Source organism: Clarias gariepinus, chromosome 25 (assembly GCF_024256425.1).
Source record: "Clarias gariepinus isolate MV-2021 ecotype Netherlands chromosome 25, CGAR_prim_01v2, whole genome shotgun sequence".
NCBI lineage: Eukaryota > Metazoa > Chordata > Actinopteri > Siluriformes > Clariidae > Clarias > Clarias gariepinus.
In genome coordinates this window covers 21,663,508-21,684,455 of record NC_071124.1, presented here as the reverse complement: position 1 = coordinate 21,684,455, position 20,948 = coordinate 21,663,508, and the positions used below count along the sequence as shown (strand labels likewise).

The window sequence follows — 20,948 nt, the reverse complement described above, 5'->3', positions numbered from 1 at the left end:
TCCCTGGAGCTCTATCTTACATCCGGGTTTCCCCAAAAGGTGTTAAAAAAAAAAAAGTTTTGAGATCAGGACTGATGTGGTGTGTTATTATTTTTAATTAAGAAAAATTCTCAGGGGGAAAAAAAATCAATCTTAACTTAAGTATACTGTATATAAAATGCTTATTCTGTGTTTCACCACTTTGCACCTTATTATATACAGTATGCACATGATTGACATGTTCGAATTGAAAATTTTATGAATGCACTGTTAAAGTAGATAAAGTATATTCATAAACTCTCTCTTTTCACCCTTAAGAAGTTTCTCATTCCGACAGTGACATTAATAAATATTTTTCAATTTGTTATACCCTGACATGCCCGTGTCATTGCAGTGTTGTAAAAGACCAACTACTACTATAATAATAATTATTATAATAATTAATTCTGTATATCACTTATGCTGTATAGGATCACTGGAAGACTGCAGCCTATCCCAGGACACTTCATGGGGTACACCCTGGACAGTAGGCCAATCCATCGCGGAGCACACATGCTTACTCGGCAACGTCTTTGAACTATGGAAGGAAACCAGAGTACCCAGAGGAAACCATTAAGCACAAGGAGAACATGCAAACTCCATGCTCACACACCAGAAGGCAAAAATCCAAATCTTAAACCTGGAAGTGTGAGGCCACAGTGCTAACCACTATGATAATTATTTTAAAAAATATTCTGAATAGTGAATCTTTCTACACTGATGGATGAGGAAATGTGAAGCATATGTACCCTTATGTCATATGTACCCTTAACAGTCAAGCGACCGTTGATTTATGCTATAATGAAATAAGCCTTCAGGATAAGCAGGGACGTGCTCCTCAATATGTGAAAGCAACTATGTGTATTAAAATAAATAAATTTAAAGGCTGGAAATTTTAGGCCAAATGCATATGCTCTATCAGAGCTTCATTGGCTGCAGGTATTTGTTTAGAGCACCTGAGTGGTTAAGGTGTTGGACTATTGATCGGAAGTTTCCAGGTTCAAATCCTAGCACCAACTTGCTATTGTTGGGCCCTAGAGCAAGGCCCTTAACCCTCAACTACTCAAATGTTTATTAAGATAAAAATGTAATGATGTTGCCTCTTGCCATTTCAAGTCCTTAATGCTCTACCAATTAAACAAGAAGCAAAGAAAAAAATTTTGTTAGTCAAATAAGACGTGTCCCCGCTGTCCTCATGGACACCTGGCAAACTCCAAAGACTTCACAGCATCAGAAGGCAATACAGAAACCTTTAATTTTTATTTACCACACATTTAAAAAAGGGAACCACACTATACAAATGATATATTTCATAACAGGAAACAATGCCGAGGACACGCCTAAGGACCGGCTCGAGCACGTGCTGCTTTCCTTGGGATGTGTAGCTAAAATCTTTTCCTTCGTTAAAAGATAACATTCTGGCCGTATTACCGCACGCGCAAAGCGGTGGTATTCTTAAATTATCTAATAATACGTTATTTTTCTGTTTTGTTTCATATCCTTTATGACTTTACTTTAAATGCACATAGGCAGTTTGCATGCAAACCGTAGCAGGTTTTTTTTTCTTTCCAGGAATAGATTGATTTCTTATCAGATTAAATGTCCAGGTTTATTTACAACAATGAAGTCCGTCCATCCTGAGCCAGTTCTGCTGAAGCGAGACACTCCAACATGCTCAGGTGTTTTTTTTTTTTAGTTGTTTAAAGGGAAGTCCAGCTCAGTAGACTCCACATACGATGATACACACGTTTACACAAGCGGCTTTTTCCCGCTCGTCTTTCTTCTTTGCAGTTTTAAATAATAATAATTAAAAAAATCGTCCTCCATTCACACATTCCCAAGGACATAGGCTGAACGTCAAAGGAATGATGTTTATTACATTAGGGACAACTTAAAAAACAAAAACAGAGAAAGCAAGAGAGATGGAGTGGGGGGGGGGGACGTAGATGAGGGGCGAATGAAAAGAAAACGGTTAAGCCAGGTAGCTGTAAGTGTCCTTCTCTCCGTCCACTCTTTCCAAGTACTCCTTCTCTATAAGAATGTCGATGCATTTCTGAAAAAGAGAAAACAATGCTCTGACACAAAACCTTTAATATCCAAATGAAAAATGAAATATTTCTGTTATTGTTGTATGGTTAAAATGCAAGGCTGCGTTTTTCAAATTAATCAGGAAAAACCATAAAACAATACTCAAAGAACAATATTCTGCCTAATGACAAGGTATTCATTTTCAGGAAAAAAATAAACAACTGTGCAATATAAATGCCCACAAAACAAGTTAGTCTTGTATTATACAAGATCTGATGACTCTACCATATAAGCACGGACACTAAAGACTCCTTTCCTAAATACTTAACACTAGAAACTTGAGTGCATTAGAAGTGCTGTAACTTTGCCGTTCCTCTATAATCCTAAAGGTGGCAGACTAACTTATTTATACATTTAATTAGGCAGCGCAGCGCCCTGTACGGTAGGAGCAAATTATTTGCTAAGTTTGGATATATCAAAAAAACGTTCGAGTTCGCAGCCTTAGTCGTTCGCAGATTTTTCCTCAGAACCCAACCAATAATTTTTCCCTGCATTTCTGCAGAAACCCCAAATAACCTTTACAATTTTTTAGGGCTTTTTTTGGTGGCAATATATAATTTTTCATTAATTTTACCACTGGACTATTAAGAACAAAATAATTTACTTATTTTACATAAATATTAAGGTAAATTTAGCTAAATGTCCATATAAAATCTATATGGACATTTAGATTCAGAAAAAAAAAAAGTTTCTTGGGATGGTGAATTATTATCATATTTACCCTACAGAACTGATGTATAAAAAAAAAGAAAAAGAAAAAAGAAAAAAAAGACAGCTTATTCCAAAGAAACATAGGTATTTTACATTCTAGCACTGCAGTACAGTACTGTACAGTATATGGATTTACCTTTACATTTTTTTTTTAAAGGTAATGTATTAAATGTATTAAGCTGAAATGAAAGTGTTTTGAGAGCATATTAAGGGTTTAAACTAAACAAAAGGGAATTAATAGGCATTTTTTGACCACATTCAAAATTCACGGTTTTTCACAATTCGCAGGTGCTCTAGGAACATAACCTCCTGCGAATTTCGGGGTTCGACTATCCTTAAAAAAAATCGCAATACAAATCGAATCAGCAAGTCAGTATGATAATTTCGTATAACCTCCTCGTACAAATTTCTGTGAAAACCATATTTCATACATATTACAATTTAGGAGTACTGTGGTACTTTGTACCTTGATGACAGGGACTCGGGGCTTGAACCTGGAGGAGAGCTGGTTAAGGACCTCAGCCAGGAGCTGCTGGTGCTTCAGCATCTTCCTCATCTTCATAATGCGCACAATGGCCGCCTACAGAAGTACATGCATGGATAATTTACTCACACACACAAAAGGTTGGTCACAGAGGAATAAGGTGTCTCACGGCATGAACACATACCTGTATTAAAAGCTTTCGATCTTCTTCGATGTTTTTGTGAGTAGTTTCCTGCTCTTGTTTCTGCTCCGTCTTCATCGGCACGTTGATGTTCACTCGCAGCTTTTTACTGGAGATGAAGTAAAATTATATAAATAATAACTTTAAAAAATTACAAAACATTCAACATACTTAATAAACTTAATAAACTAAGACTAATTTATGTGTGAAAATAAGTCCACATTCGCCCAGAAACACTTTGTTCCAAAGTGGAATTTTTATTTCCTCAAGCAAACTGAAGCTTGCTCCCTAACAAGCTGTTTAGTCTCAATCCTGTGAGTTATTGTCACACTGTGGATCATGTAAACTTGGGTCACAATTTTGGGTTCAATAATTGCAAATACAATCAACGTAGATTAAACTATGTTAATCATGAACAGCGACTTACTTCTTATAGCCCAGGTAGAGTTTTATGAGGGTGTCTGGTTTAAACTCCACCTCATCCACGTTAGCATTCTCATCCTCCAGGACCTGCATCATGACACATCAACACCATATTTAGAAGTAATTAACACAAAAGAAATGTAAATAATCAAAATCATGTTTTTTTTCCTTCCTTTTTTAGATAGAATTCTGCACAGAAACTGTAACTCACCAGCAATTTGGACTTCAATAAAATCTGTAGGACCTGTACTAAAATGTCCTGTAATATATATATAAAAAAAAAAATATATATATATATATATATATATATATATATATATATATATATATAAAAAAGAAAAACATTACTTTTTCATATTTAAAGATGTCAAATAAGTGCTTTGTGAAGTACGGATGATGCGAGATACTCACGATTTTAATTTGTGTGCTGTCAGTCAACTGCTGGACCGTGTACACGTCCTCTGTGTTGTACTGTAGGAGTATAGCCATCTGAAACGTTGAAGCCTACACACAAAAAATAAAAAAATAGAAATAATAATAAAAAATGCTGAAGTAGAAGATTGAGTGCTGTACATGTCATGTCCTGTGCAAAGCGATTATCTTCTGCACCACGTTCCAGTCCAGTAGGTGGTGGTACTGGACGAAATGGCCATGAAGTAGAAAAACTAGCTATACTCTGGCAAAAACGATGATCGATAGAAGCCATTTTCATTTTCTGCAGAAACTGCTGTAAATCTTTACGGGATTTCGTCATTCGTCAATTAAATGTTTTTGTTTTTTTTATGTTTAAATGTTTTTATTTATTTATTTACCTAAATAGGTAAAACACTAAATTAAATCTAAATTGAAAACCGACAAAAAAATTTATTAAATCACACAGCTCTAGACCTGACACGATATTATGATACCTAGGTGCTTTTTCTATAATAAATAAATCAAACTTTTTAAGATGATTCGCTTTGTACTGCGAATCTGAAAGTAATAGAAGAAGGCAAATATGACCGAGTTTTTTGAACCTGAGGGACTAGAAGAGATCAAAAACATTGACCATCATCTTGCAAAAGTTTTTTTTGCTCTTTTCAGATATATACCCTTATATTTACACATACATGTATAAACCCCATTAAAGAAATAGTAAGTCTGGACTCTACCCACACGTGCTTCTGTATGTGCTGGAGGTGTGTCCTATACCTGCAGGGTATATCTGTTTTTGAAGCAGTTGGTGACCAGCTCTCCTTTGGACAGGTGGTACAGCCAGGTGAGTTTGCGGCCGCTGTGTCTGCTGGCGTAAAAGGCTGTGAACCTTTGGTAGCTCCTCTCCAACTGTGTGTGGGATGGGGGGGACGCAAGACAACATCCAGAAAAAAAAAATGTTAGGAAACCATGCACAATGCAATAGCAATGCAATGAAGAAGTGTTTAAGTTAAAAAAAATATATATATTTAAATCAAATCAACAGGCTTTTGCAGGTTGAAAGAACAAACAAAAAAGAAATGGAGGTGTTCATGTTCAAGCAGTAGCATGTATTAAGACTCAGTGGAGCAGACAAGATCTTTGGCTGAGAGGATAACACTCCTTGGGATAAGGAAATGAACTCGAGTACAAGATGGCAAGCAGTGTTCTGATGCCAGTGATGACAGACTGCATGCTTTTCATAATTAAATAGCTCTGTGTCAGCATGAATGAAGTCTATATTGTGTGTGTGTGTGTGTGTGTGTGTGTGTGTGTGTGTGTGTGGTGTACCTCAGAGGGCAGCGCAAAAGTGCAGGATTGCTGGAAAGGCCAGGAACCGGAGCTCAGCACCTGGATACTGAAATCCACTGGGGGGGGAGACGGATTATAAGCATTAAAGGAAGAGAGAGAGGGGAAAAAAAAGGTGGCAGTGGTAATGTCATCGCTTGTACGTACAGTCCAAAGGCTCCGAATTAGTGAGGTGCTTCTTGAACTGCTCGTTAAGGTCCTTGCTGACGCCGATGTCCTGGAACATGCGCTGAAGCTTGGACGTGTACTCGAAGCCACATGCTTGCTGTAAGAAGACGTACAGGCATATTGGGTTACTCCAAAGGCAAAAATAAATAAATAAATAAAAATAAATACTGATTAATGACTACCAAATCAAACTTCTAAGAGATTCTGGCATGACTGTGTTGTTCTAGTTGATGAATTGTACTGATATGCCAAAAGAAACGCTGGCATTAAAGCAAGCTGGCGGAACCTTCAGTTTGGAGATCATGCTGGCCTCGGCGTCGTCGCTGGCGCTGTTCTGGTGGACCAGGCGCTTTGCCAGCATTTTCGCATAAAACTTCTGGAACACATCTTTATCCTCAATGTACTTAAACACCACCATCTGGAAAATGAGATTATAACAACACAAATTGAGTCCATGATGGAGCGGTTTTTCTTTTACATAGAGCCTGGAACACATTTTCGGACAGGACGTTTTGTTTTTTCTCGATTAAATAAGTTAATTCATGGTTCATTCATTAATTAATGGAAGAAGTAGCTTGTCACTTCACTTCAGAGATACGACCTTATTCAAAATATATTCTAGCATTTTTGCCCATCAGATTCCTGCCTTTTTCGATATACCAAAATATCACCTGCATGTTTGATCTTTGCTAGCAGCTGACCTTGAGTGATATAGGGGCTTCCTTCTTAAGCAGTGAACTGTATTGCCACCGTTTTAGATTAATCAATGTACAGAACTATTTGTTTATTTAATCTGAAGCTAATGTGGTATACACCAAAAATATGCAGCACTAAAACTGGACACGCATTTGCATTTGTCGAAAATGGCTACAGGGGGCAGAGGTAAAGAAGATGCAAAACTTAGGGTCAACAGTCCAGAGCAACGGAGAGTGTATACATGCGAGCTGGAATGGGTGGAGAAAAGTGTCAGGTGTGTTATGTGACAAAAGAGTATCAGCGAGAATGAAAGGATGTTTAAGATGATGGTGAGACCAGAGATGCTCTACGGCTTAGAGACAGTGGCACTGAGGGAAAGACACGAGGCAGAGTTGGAGGTAGCGGAGATGAAGATGTTGGGGTTCTCTTTGGGAGTAATAAAGATGGAAGGATCAAGAATGAGTGTATCAGAGACGTTATTTCCTTTCCCCTGAAAGGAAATAGCCACAGACGATTTGCATTTGTCGATAGGGCGTAGCTCCAGACACACGTTCCCACTAGTGAAAAGGAGTGATGATTTGTGCAGTTGTTGTTGGAAATGAGTCCCTCGACGTGAAAAAAAGTATTCACGGTTGAGTATTATTTCCGCTCATACAGAAGTGGTCGTGAACGGGGACGGAGTTTGAAAATGGTGGCAGAACAATTCCTTCCCGTCCCAGTCCACCAATCTTGCACCACCTGATGGCTACTCATGGGGAATGTAAAGGGGAGTGTGTTCAACTGGCAAGAACTAAACGAGCAAATCATCATCTTCTGCAGGAGTCAGCAGCGACCTTTGTTCTGGCATATACTGTTCTTGTTTATACGGTAATGGTTTCCTTTGTATTAGTAAAAATCTTTCCCTTGTGAGTATCTACATTTAAAGTAAAAAATTAAGTCCAGTTTTCGAAACCTGTTAAAGCAAAGAAAATACCATAACTGCGGCACAATGACACCAAACTAGATTACATTGACTTTAAATAACACAAATATTCAGTGCACATTAGCACATGAAAACCTAACCAACTTCTCATTAACAAAAAAAAATTAAAACACTATAAAATAAACTCAGTCTCTCATATAACATCAAATGAACGTTGAGTTATTGTATGCCAAATTCACAGCACCTCTGCCTTTACCAGTATCATCAGAGAACAAGAGCTGAATGTTGTCTGATGACTAGCAGTACGGCCTAAAGCCTTTGCTAGTGCGGGCATGTTCACAGTAGACAAATAATCTTCAGTATAGACAGCTAAACCAGAAGTTCAGAGCAAGAGCACTTGTGCTTTTCAGATTTTTCGTGGGAATCCAGTGCCTTACAACCCACTGTGCCAAAGTCTGAATGTTCTGCAACATGGTTCACACTGTGCCTCATACGACGCTGGATCTTTTCATCCTTCCACAGTATTTTTCTTCCTTTAATCGCTTTTTATTGAATCTGTATTTACCCACAGCTGAGCCTGTCTTCCTCATTCATTTCCTTCACTTCTCTGTACTGAAACAGGTCTGAACTTAACGTACTCAAGTCCAACCCCTAGTATTTAAGCACTTTGCTGGCTGAACAGTTGACACTATTACAATTCACTACGCACCACTTTTTAGCTTTAGATTTCCATAAAACCAAATCAACAGACTGGGCATCACAACCAAGCGTTAATTCGTCTAGACGGCTAGTTACCAAATTCACAATATCCCCACACTTAGCATCTGTTAACTTTTACATATTTACACTCAGTACTACAACCCACCACTTGATTTAGGGTATCCTCAAGCTCTGCCTCCTCTGGGTTTTTAGAGCTTTTCTTAAGCAGAGAGTCACAGTATCGAGCCAGAAGTTCAGGAGACTTGCTGGACGACTGGACCATCCTGGTGACGGCATTGTTGTTGATGAAGCGCCCACAAGCCTAGAATTAGCACATGATCACTTTAACAGACATGAAGTACATCACATCATCATATGAAAAAATAATATGACACCAACAGAATAACAGGCTACGTTCACATCACAAAAGTTTTTGGATTTTGCACTGGAGCATGACAAGCAGTTAGTTGGCTGGTTTTGTTTAGGCCAAGAAAAAAAAAAAGAAAGCCAGAAGCCTAGCCGTTTTATCAAAATGTTGCACTGAGGTGATAAAGTTGCGTTCTCATTCAAGTTGCATGACATACGATCTAGGAATATGTACTAAAGCGACCCAGATTTAAAAAAAAAAAAACACATCAGAAGGTGGGTTTAAACAGCCTTAAGAAAAAAAATCAGATCTGTGTCGTAACAGGTTGAAAAAATAAAATAAAAACATCCGACTGGTAATGTGAATTCAACCTATATTACTATGACAGAGTGGAAGAAAACAAAAGCGTTACCTTATCCAGTGCAGCGACAAAGCCAGCATCGTTATTAAACGCAGACATCACCAATGCGTTGTATTTCTTATGGACGTCCAAAATAGTCTGAACGTACATTTTGGGGTCCTGGATAAAAGACATACACGTAATTAAATTTTTTTATGAGTTTAACTAAGGTTAGGGAAATAGACTCTCTCTTAATGAATCTTTAAACTCACATTAAGAGCAGCTTCCCCACATTTCTCGATAGCAGCAAGGCCTTGGTTGTAGATGTGCGTTTCTAGAAGCTTCTTGAGTTCTCCTAAACCGTCTGTGATCCGAGACACCAGATTGTACATACGGCCGAGATCTGCACAAAAAAAATAAATAAATAAAATTATCGATTCATCTTTGTTACTTTTAAACGGCATTCAGTCAGATTTTGTTATTCAATATTAAAACTTAAGATGTTTAAAATTAATCATCTAACAACTTTTTGGATTTACTTGTTTAAAAACTTTTGTCGACAGGTTTTTCACAGGAGTAAAAGAATCAGTCAAATAAAATATGTCTGATGGACAGAAGGGTTTTACATGATTAACACTGTGGTAAATTTTTCTTGATTTTTCTTGATAATTTCTTGAAAAACGTGTGTAGCGTTTGAGTCTGATAATCGATTCAAAATGTAAAACCCTTCAGACCAGAACCAGACAGACTCTGAGCTTTATTTAGACCGCCACACCTTCGTTCTTGTCTGCATCCAGAAGATTTTGGAACTCTGTGTGAAAGATCTCCAGATGCTTTTCGATGAGAACCTGCTCACACTTTCTGGCCAGCTCATCTTGCGTGCTTTCATGGAGGTAGACCTGTACCCTCCTCTGCTCTTCCAACAAACGTGCCTCCGCCTGCACCCACACATGCAAAGGACAGTCTTAGACATTTTAGGCAAAAACAGACATACACAGAGGAAAAAATAAAGTAAAAAAAAAAAAACATCAACAAATCTGTGATTTATCCAGAGGAAACTGCTAGCACGAATGGCATGTACGCAGCGTCTGAAACTAACTGCTCTTCATGCTTGTGTGCCTTCAGGTTTGTTCTTATAAGGCAATCGGGCACACGGGTCCATACTTCAAATGCTTGATTCTGAGAAACATTCCTCGGTGCATGTTTTTTTTTTTTTTTTTTACATAATTAAAACTTATGGGATCAAGTTAACCAGCTGGCTGAACAATTAACTGCCTGATTAGAAACAATAGAATTTTTTTTTTAAAACCTTTGCCAATGCCAAACCTTTTTCATGTACTCAGTGACCGGGTTCTGCTCGAGGAATTGTGTGCTTTCCCTTGTGTAGAAGCGCTCAGTGTCAGCCAGGAACTGAGTCTCGAAGTATTCCTTAAAGACGGACAGAGTGGGACCTTTGGCGAAGGCGTCATCCTCGTTCAGACCCAGCTCAACTAAACAAATGGAAATCTCTCATTATTATCTATTATATATAATAAATAGTAGAATAGTGTAACAATTAATATTTTTGCATGCTAGTCACCTGCACCCACAGGTAGCTTAGCTGATTGCCAGACGGAAAAAAAAAAACGGACCAGTTTCCCCTAATTGCATACATATTTTCACTAATCTCTAACACAAAAACTTTTCATTTCAGTGACTGAAAACAAAACCGACAATTATTAACCTTAGATTTACTCTGGAGTTAAATTGGCCACTCTAAGTGGATTTAATCTAAACCTTAATAAATTAAATAAAAAGTGTCAAGTAAAATAATAAAAAAAAAAAAAATGTAAAAAGTAAAAAGTGCAAAAACATAAAATAAAAATTTGAAGCCTGGCTTTATTATGTAGCCAAAATGTTAATGTACACTGTAAATGATATCCATCTTTGACACATGGATTACATTTATAAAATAATTTGTAGGGACAGTGGAAGGCATCCCTGGACGAGCTAGGCAACAATAATGGGACTCGTATTATTAAAACTAAAATTAAAAGGGATAATAATACAAGCAGGCTTTAAATATTAATACAAATTACTTTCATTTATGTCCATATTTATTAGGTTGTGCGACACAGTGAAATCATATACAAGGTCCTACAGCTCATGCGGATGAGAAATCACTTCTGGGCCAAACCCCAGCCAGGGCCCGACTTCTAAATGTTTTATTTTACACGTAGTCTATGACTTCGAAGCGTACTCCCAGAACGGAACTTGTTCTTAAGTTGGATTTGTTCTCAAGTCTAATAAAGTGAATCTTATATGCATTTGACACCATACAATGTAAAGCATACCAATCCACTTGACTAAATCTGTTGCCTCTGCCCTGCGAGGAGAAGCCAAAGCGCTATTTTGTCTCCGTTTTCCCTCCATTTTGAGTTGTTTTTCACTGTATTGGACTGTAAACTCTGTTTTGTGAGACTAGGATTATTCACCACCAGGAGAGCTTCACAGGACAGCCATTTTCTATCAGCGTGCTACCGAACTGATTCATTGAAACTAGTGAGACCGGCTTATTTCTCTCGCATCCCCACACACCGGACTTTAGACATTTTACACTTCACTTACAGAATGAAAATATTATAATTGTAAATATTGGTATCTGGTGCACCTCAGTGTCTACCATCATGTGTGTACACATGAGCTCCCTTCCGTAATTGAACCGGATGAATAACCGCAGTCCGCTCGTATCTGCTGAAATTCATAACACGAATGTTCGTAAGTCAGGACTACCTACACTACAATTTCCCCCCGGATTAACAAACATCTATGTTATCATTTCTTATCTGAAGACTTGGGGTGAGAATTCTTTGAAAGCCTTTAGAAAAGCAACTGCCAGACACTAAACTGATTATACTTTTCACTACAATATTATAAAAGAAATATATAGACTACTGTTCAAAAGTTCAGGGTCACTTGCTAATTTCTTTGTTTTTGTTTAGTGATTTATTTTCTACATTCTACAACAATACTGGGGATTTCAAAACTATAAAATAAAATAAAACACATGTGGAATTAGGCAATTACATAACAAAAACAACAGTTAGTTGTTATTTAAAGACACAGAGGTCAGCCTTTCTGTAATAGTTCTTGCAAGAACAGTATTGTCAAGTGCATTTGCAAAATCCGTCAAGCACCATAATGAAACTGGTGAGACCAAAACCTGCCTCTGCCGCAGACGAGAAGTTCATTTAGAGTTATCAGCCTGAAAAATGACCAATTAACAGCACCTCAGATTAGAGGCGTTATGAATAAAAATCAGGAACGATCATGGAGTTAGAAAGTGACCCCAAACTTTTGAACGGTAGTGTATATTTTTTTAAATAATGAGTAAAGGAAGCGTAAAAGCTTTGAAGAGCGCAAGGACACACCGTAGGACTGAACCACGCCACTGATGAGTCTGGTGTTGATCGTCTCTCCATTTCTCTCCTTCTCAATAAGCTTCAATACTGCATTTGTAACCTGACAAAGTGAACAAGGACAGCTTTGATTAAAAACAAAACATCAATGAGTAGATTGTTACACAAAAAAGTGACCATGTCTGTAGGTGTATAACTAGTCCAGTGTTTCTTGCTTTTTGCTGTTATAATAAGTTCTACTCTTTCTGGGAAGGCTTTCCACGAGATTCTGGAGGGGTCCCTTTGCAAAATTTCCATTAAACCATTATGGCATCTGGCAGACACCCTTATCCAAAGCGAATAAAAGGTTCAGGGGGAAAAAAAAAAGAAAAAGAAAAAAAAGAAATGAGTTCAGGGCCTTGCTCAAGTGCCCCAATAGTGGCAGCATATCTTTTAAACTTATAGTGTATTTAGTACAAATTTAACTCCCTTTCTTATCCTCTCCACAAAAAAATCGTTCTGAGGTCTACATTCTGGGCAGATTTGTTGTGGTTAGTGAACTTTACTTCTGTAGCGTTAGTCGACTGAGCTCGGAGTTTGACTTTGAAACAAGTTTATACTTTTTAAGAGTATTTTTTACAGCTTGCTGTTCTGGAACGAAAATAGTTATTAAAAAAAAAAAAAAAAAAAAAAAAGTCACTTTGACTTGTATTGGTTCGGATTAAATTTGTGCTTGTGGGACTTCTGTCATCACCCACACCTTCTCGGTTTGTAACGGCTATTTTTCTACACTGAAAAAATGGTTTGTGTGTGTGTGTGTGCGCGTTTTTATGCTAGTGGTTCGTTTTTTTTTTCTTTTTTAACGCCACGCCAGCTTCTATGGCTATATTCATGGTGCAAAGAATTTTTGTTATTTAAAAACTAGATAAGATGTTTAAGATTTATTTTTTTACTAAGAATTTTAAAACCATATTTGGATTTACTTGATTGAAAACATTTTTAAAAGTATCAACAGAATAAAACAAGTTCCTTAAAGGAGTAAAAGAGTTATGCTGGTGGTTCTGAAAAACAAAATCCATGGATTAAACTGTTCCACAGATTCCTCCTGGGAGATCCTTAAAGGACTGAGTTGCGACTATTAGTAATGAAAAATGTGTATAAATACATAATTCATTTGCAAACCTGAGAGACCGGTGTGTATGCGAAGATCATTTCAAAAGACGAAGATTATTTCATTAAAAGAAAAAGCTCTAAAGAGAACAGCTGTGCTATCATTAGTCGAACTAACAACAGCTAACAAGGAGGTAATGAAGTAAAATATACAGCCTGCATCTTCCATGAATTAATCCAGAATAAATGTGGGTGTGCTGTTGTTACTAAAGGCCATATTACACTTAAGTATCAAGACCTTTGTAGAAACTTATATTACTTTGCTACATTATGTGTGGTGTTGCAACACTGGTCATACCTTTTGACTTTTGCTGAATTTGCCTTTATGTACCAAGATGTAAAAAAATAAATTATTTGTAAAAATATTTGGTTATAAATATATAACCAAATATAACCAATAGATTATTCTGCATGCCGATTTATGAATCTCCTGACGCTGACTTTAAATAAATTTTTAACCGATTTATTACATTTATAATAGAGATGCCAGTGACTGAATTATTTTTTTTTTTAGATTTGTCAGCCTCACATATAACCGATTCTGCGCATGAGTATCTGAATTGTGCAACAGAAAGAATTTTTATCATGGTTGCACATGTTAAAAAGCCTTCAATCTGCTTTTTCTCCAAACGAATTAGTCTCGAAACCCACTCATTACACACGCTTACACCAGCCTCAAAACTCAGCGAGTACGATTTAGTCTTGAAATATGTGGTACAAGCTGCGTGTGCTCACAAAAAGCTGTCGGTCTGCGCTGTGCTCGCAGTTGATCAACATGTGCTCAGGACTTTGAAGGCTGCAATTTACTGTAGTTTCTTTATAAGCCGACATAAAAAAAAAAAAAATAAAGCCTTTTCTTTAACACATCATGTCTTCATGGACCTTACTTTGTGGATCTCACAGAGGCATTATCATGATGGAACTTAGTTGGGGCCTTTTACCTCCAATAATGAAACTGTAAAGCTACAGTATGACATGATATTCTGTATAATTGTTGGCTTTAAAATCTGTGATAAGTTTGTGGGAAAAACACATGTGGGTGTGATGGTCAGTGTCCACGTGGTGCACCTACAGGAAACTAATTATGAAAAAAAAAATAAAAATAAGTAAACAATCTATACATATAACAAAACTTTAAAGTTGGGGGGTCTGTATATTGAGGTATTTGTGGAAAAAATTTTTGGGGGGGATGATGACATCAAGTTGTTTTTGGAATTTTTGCCTGTGTGCTTGTGCACGCATCACATGAACAAATTTGAATGGGGTGTAACATATAGGCAATCAGCCTATGGAAAAAGAAGACGCTACTTAAAAATTATAGATTGAAAACACCTCTATCAAAAAAAAAAAAAAAAAAAGGTTTCAACTTAAAATTCAACAGGTGGCACTGTCGATTTTTTTTTTAAACGCGCTTACGATTGTGCAGTTGAATTTCATGCAAACAACATCGAGAGCACATCTAGTAAATAAATGAATTAAAACTTCCTTATACTGAGGAGGAGAAACAAACCTGTTTGTTCAGCGGCCGAAACAGGCATTCTCTCCAGGTCACTAAGGCCAGCTAGAAAAAAGAAAAAGAAAAAAAAAGGAGAAGGGGCATTCGGGATTAGCACATCTCTTGCTCAATCGTGCACACACACAAACGGACTTCGGATATCCTTACAGAGTAGATTTCGTAGATCCCTTTGCGACCCTCGTCACATTCGCGGCGCACCCAGTGGCGGTTGAGGTAGGCACAGATACCATTGAGCACTTTGCTTGAGAACCGGTAATCCTCCCACTGCTGCGTGTAGAACTTCAGAACGCTCTCGTCCATTAAGTCCTCACCGTCCTGGGAACACAGCACACAGTGCAACAAGGCATCAGTTTTACCCAAAATTAATTTAATAAATCCAGACCTTATTCTCTGCATCGTCTTAAAAAGAAAAGAAAAAAAGAAAAGAATATTTTTCATACCTTTAGTAAGTTAGTCAAGTAATTCTTCAGGAACTCTTTTAGTCTCTTGTAGAGCTCGAGGCCCACGAACTGGGCTCCTCCTGGAGTGGGTGCCTTCTTGGAAGGTTTGGATTGGGGGATGCCCGGCCCGCGGGCCTGGTTCGATTGGTGCACACTGGTGCAGTAATTATACACATGACTGGAAGCATGGAGTCAAGGAATTGAGCAGATAATACAGACCACGTATAAACATAATATATTGTGCTTAGAGATTCCAACATTGTCGTTATTATAATACTCTGGAAATTCTGTCATCGTAGGTTACTATAGAAACAAGATGACAGACAGAAGTGCTTTAATTACAAATTAAATCAACAGTGGTGAGCAACATGATAAAATCAATACTGACAATAACACTCAAGTTTTTCCTTCTCACACCTTCTAATTAGTGTATTAATATTACTAGATGATATTCTCGCCTGATGAATAAAGCGCAGAGGGAATTCAGGTTGACTGATTTGAACCCCACACACACACACAAAAACGCTGGATACGTGTATAGCTCCATGTAGCGAGATTTGGCCATGCTCTGGCGAGTGTACACCTGCTGAATGCCTGCTCGCAGGTCATCCCAGATCTGGTCCAGCCCAATCTGTTTGAGTCCGTGAGGGTTCTGGCTCCTGGTAGACGACATCCTCAGTCCTGTCCCTGTCTCCGTCTACCCTGATGCTATGTGTTGCGATCTCTTCCCGGCGTTCGGCTCTTCGTGTCCCTTTCCTCGACAAGGAGGCGCCCAGCTAGTCCTCCATAGGGTGCGGCGGACAGCGGGGACGACGTAGAGGAAAAAGACGAGGCCTCAGACCGGGGAGGCAGAGCGCCTGGTGAGCGTTGGGGGCACTTAAGTAAGAATCAGGAAAGAGACCTAAAGGAAAACAGGAAATAAAAAGATCCAGGGTTACATCAGGACGTATATGGACTTGCACTTAAATCGGAAAGAAAACATACTTCTCCGGATTATAAATTTAAATAACCAGCTTATGTGGTTGTGTTCGCTTATTGCTAAGGGAATATTAAACCACCTAATATATGAACTTGTAGTCATGTAGAAAATACTACACAAAGTAAGAAATATTAAAGTGCTTTTAATGCAAATCGTACTGTGTATGACTGTGTATCTGACAAATAAAATTAGAAATGCGAATGCTTAATGATAATACAAGGAAACCGATGAATTAATATCCAAGCTAAAGAGCCTGGATATTGGACAGTGGCAGCCAGATTACATCACTTTTCTTACAAAAATAAAATAAAAATTACTATGCCCGTCTGTCACTCCGGCATCGTCTTCCTCCAAATAGAAACAGCAGCTGTTTTCCCTATGGATAATCATGGCTCGTGAGGAAGCGACACTATTCATTACATCCAGCAGTTTCCTTCTTGTAACCATGGCAACAGCTCCAAGAGCATGGACAATAATAGTCGTGACGGCGGTGGTGTCATCGCGCGATCTCGCACCATGTCACCGGCAATTAGCTCCATCGTGAGATCGGTCGCAATATTGTGTCAGAGTGAAACTTCACCGACCTCAAAGGCCATCTCCATATTATTTTTATTTTTTAAAAGACATGTCTGGACTGCAGTTGTTTCCGTGGCTTCAATCAAGCCATGAGATCAGTATCTCCTACACAATGACTGAGCTGTAAACAATGAATCTGACTAATCAGTCATCGCAACCTATTTTGCAGCGAAGTGAACGAGGGCAATCAGAGATCGAGTGTCATATAAAAGAGGGGTAAAAATCTTTTGCAGCCTCAGTTGAAAAGGAAGTGACTGAGGTCAGGGGAAGTTGTTGTTACTGAAGCGTTTGACTTATTTTCACCACATCCACATTATGGAGATTCACAGGGCGGGATGTTCATGGAGACGAGAACATCAGCTTGTGTTTTGTTAATGTTAGAGAAAATGTCAATTTAGAAAATCAAAACATGTGTTTAAGTCATCCACCGAGAACTTCATCTTTGTGTGGATGCTGGGAATAAGAACGGTCATTAGTCCCTCTCTCGATTGTACCGAGAGAAAAGCTAATCCAAGCATGTTGTCAAGTAAAATTAAATTTACACAGACACAAGAGGACAACGTGCAACAGCCCAGACAGAGAGTAACCCGAGCTCAGGATTGAACAACTGACCTTGTGATGTTTTTTTGTTGCTGGTATTTAGTGAGGCAGATCTTTTTGATAAAGAGGAACCATTTAAAATGTGATAACTTATTCAAGCATAACGGTGCTGCGCTCATAAAGCAGTCATATCTACCTGCATGTTATAGTGTCCACAACACTGCACTGCTGAATAACTACAAATCCTGCAAATTCATCCAAACTCCCAAATTCGTATTTGACTCAAGCTCCTGACTATGTGAAAATTGTACTCAGAAAAAAATAACTACTGTCAATGAAAAGATAAGCTTCAAATCACATAAACTGAATGAATTACAGCTATTTTATATCTCGGACATACTGTCAAATATAGGGATGGGAATATACAGGGACTACCCCATACAACATTCTCAGTATCCAGTTGCTGTTTTGATTTGTACTGCGATTTCTTAAGCACATAAACGGCATTGTATTCCTCCCACATCTAATTGAATATACTGTAAATTCTTTATTTTTATTACGTCTACAGTATTATTGCAAGGCATTTATTACGTCTACAGTATTTAGTAAGTCGCTTATTCAAAGCGACTTACAGAAGAGCTTGCCAGTCTCGATTACCAACGCTCATGCTAGTCAGTATACCATGACGTTTATTCTAAAAATGTATTGGTTTATAATATCAGCAATCTTTTATAAAAATATAAAGCTTTCACACTCACAGCAATTGATTTGTACCATGCACAGGAACACATTATTTTTGCAGTCCATACTTGGGTACAATTGAAGGTATTTGCTTCGTGGAAGTATGGGCCTAGTTGGTTTGTGAACCACCATTAAACACAACGTAAGGATGAGAACGAGAAAGTCACTCTTTAGGCTATGCATATTATTGATATTTTGGGGGGGAAATGTCAAGATAAATGTTCTTGCATGTCTTCCTACTGTATCGCCAATGGATGTGTAGGTCAGAGGAGGAGACTGGAGCCTGCTACGCACACACAAAGATTTCAGAGGAGACCTGACAGCAGTGATGACTTTGCATCTAAACAGCGATCAACTTCCGTGTTCAATCACGATTGGTTTCCACATCTGACACGATCCGTGCCCGAGTACTCCTTGAGACCACCTTTTCAAGCGGTTTTCAAGCGTGGAGCGGTTGTCTTCTTACTGATAAAAATGAACCAGACTTTGGGTCAAGTGTTCTCAGAAACAATCCTAATGTGAAAACGCCTTTAGTAATCGCATATTATTTAATATATTATATATTACTGCATAGAAGAGCATCAAAATATCTTCTTTTTTTTGTTCAACTTTACCCTAGTTGCATTTTGATTCGTAGAAGTAACATGAAAACAAACATTTCATTGAATTTGGCTTTTGCAAACATTTAAACATTTTTTTTTTCTAAAACATTGACAAATAACGTCCAATCTGTGTGTCAAATATTATATGAGCTAAAATATCAAACACAGCCTCCGGGAGGTTTATGAAGACACACCTACGGGAGCGTAGGTACCGATGCGAAGAAACAAACGGTTTCCTTCTACTTCACTAAGTAACATCAGTTGACCATGTTTGCTCTTAACTAAAACTGAAGACTTCTTCCATGGACACCTCATTAGAGAAAACCTCGCCGTCTTATGATATAGTTTCATAATTGGCGCGGTTCTATGACTCTTGTCTGGGCTGCGGTTATGGAAAATTAATCAACACCTTCTGACAGATCAAACAGAAAACACTTCCTGTTTATCAGTAAACATCCAGCTGTTTGTCAACACCACAGAGATGCTGTAAAACAAATGCACTCACTGCAATGCACTATATGCTCGCGCTGCCTAGCTGTTCTCATTTGTATTATTATGGGATGCTTTTAATATTATGGGATACGTGTAAAAAAAAAAAAAAAAAAAACACATCAGCGCGGGCTAAACAATAATAAAAATGCTAGTTAGCTAATGATGTTTCGTTTTTACTGAGGCCTAAAAAAACTTGAAGCCACTCATTAAAACAATTGATTGTAGTAACTGTATATTAAAAAAAAAAACATAGCAGCAGCATTACAAAACCACATTTCGGATATGCTAGGTCTCGGAGCTAGCCGTTAAAGCTAAAAAAAAAAAAAAAAGAAGCTAAAATGCTAACAAGGCTAGGGTTACCGTGGGGACTGCAGGCCCGAGCTGGGAGTTTCATTAAACTACAAATAACAGTATTGATATATATATATATATATATATATATATTAAACTACATAACGTAACAGCGTATTGAGTAGATATAAACCTAGTTAAACGGTTAAGTTATACGGGTTAAGCCTAAACTAGCAGCAATGATAGTTTAAAAATTTTTAGTTAAACAAACCTAGCCGGCTAAATGCGCGCTCTTACCATTGTCCAGCAGCGCGCGAGTGTCTCAATCTTCAGATCCTGACAACATGAAATTAGAACAAACCTACAATTTCTTTACACTTTCCAGATAACTATACAATTCTCAAGTTAATTTTAAAAAATCCACCGAACAACCCCCGGTCTCCCGTGTAACGCAGTCCAGTTTTCGCTAACAAAGCTACAACTGCAGTTACATCAAGAGGCAAAACGAAATACTACACGCAAGTGCGCTACATAGTGAATAAACTAAACCCTTCTCTGCGTTAGGTAAGTGCACTAGATATCTAAGAGGGACCTATTTAGGACCAATCCAATGATATTGGCTTTAAAGTGTGCTCACAGAAATGTGTCCGTAAAGAAACTCGGAAGGGAAAGGATGACGTTCCGGTTTGCTGGGTAGTGTAAACGAATAGAGCTTACATTGGGACTGATTTCAATAAAATTGTATTTTGATATTATAATATAAATGTAATAACTATTATGTAACTATACATTTTTTTCCTAATCATTGTTTTAAAACGTAGATTCAGTTTATTTACTTATTTATTTATTTGGTTTGTACATTTATTTAATTTAACATGATTTTGTTTGTTTGTTTGTTTGTTTGTTTGTTTTTTAATTACTCAAGCTAAAAAAAATGCTTGGTGGGTTTCCTCCGGTTTCCTCCCACAGTCCAAAAACATTCAGATTAGATTAATGGGCGTTTCTAAATTGCCCTGTTGTGTGGGAATGAGCATATGAGTGTGTGTATGTGTGCTCTGCGATGGATTGACACCCCATCCGGTGTGTACCCTGCCTCATGCCCTAAGTCTCCAGGGATAGGCCCCAGGCCTCCAACATCAAAGGAATGCAGATTGGGATAATTGTCATTCCCAAATTGCCCTTAGTGTGTGCGCGCATGTTTCAATAATTCCTGGCAAATGGTGGCATAACTATAATGTGGCATTTATACTAAGGTGGCATAGTGTTTATCAGTGTGGCGTCACATCTCCAGGGTTGAGGGGTTCGATTCCCGATTGAGCCTGATGAATCCTGGCCTTCTCATCTCGTTATATGCCCGTGCCATCGG

The 20,948-nt window shown here is 37.9% G+C and overlaps 1 protein-coding gene across 1 annotated transcript; it reads right to left on the bottom strand.

Moving 5' to 3' along the window:
* Positions 1-1,250: 1,250 nt before the first annotated feature.
* cul1a (cullin 1a) lies at positions 1,251-20,127 on the bottom strand. The gene is made up of 21 exons (XM_053486802.1): positions 19,880-20,127; positions 15,895-16,262; positions 15,362-15,539; positions 15,069-15,236; positions 14,916-14,966; positions 12,269-12,359; positions 10,185-10,348; positions 9,634-9,796; positions 9,131-9,261; positions 8,931-9,038; positions 8,318-8,473; positions 6,121-6,252; positions 5,814-5,931; positions 5,649-5,725; positions 5,097-5,228; positions 4,317-4,409; positions 4,117-4,164; positions 3,910-3,992; positions 3,486-3,591; positions 3,284-3,397; positions 1,251-2,071 (listed from the first exon to the last, which is right to left on the bottom strand). The coding sequence occupies exons 2-21, from the start codon at positions 16,032-16,034 to the stop codon at positions 1,991-1,993; spliced, it is 2,334 nt and encodes a 777-aa protein (XP_053342777.1). The 5' UTR covers positions 16,035-16,262; positions 19,880-20,127; the 3' UTR covers positions 1,251-1,990.
* Between the last annotated feature and the right edge of the window lie 821 nt (positions 20,128-20,948).

What these genes read in the sequence shown, in the direction of transcription:
- cul1a (XM_053486802.1), bottom strand. Translation starts at nt 16,034, where the DNA reads ATGTCGTCTACCAGGAGCCAGAACCCTCACGGACTCAAACAGATTGGG. An exon ending in GCATGATCTCCAAACTGAAG is followed by an intron (nt 5,932 to 6,120) that starts GTTCCGCCAGCT and finishes GTCTTCTTACAG; the next exon opens with CAAGCATGTGGCTTCGAGTA. An exon ending in AAAACAGATATACCCTGCAG is followed by an intron (nt 4,410 to 5,096) that starts GTATAGGACACA and finishes TTTTGTGTGTAG; the next exon opens with GCTTCAACGTTTCAGATGGC.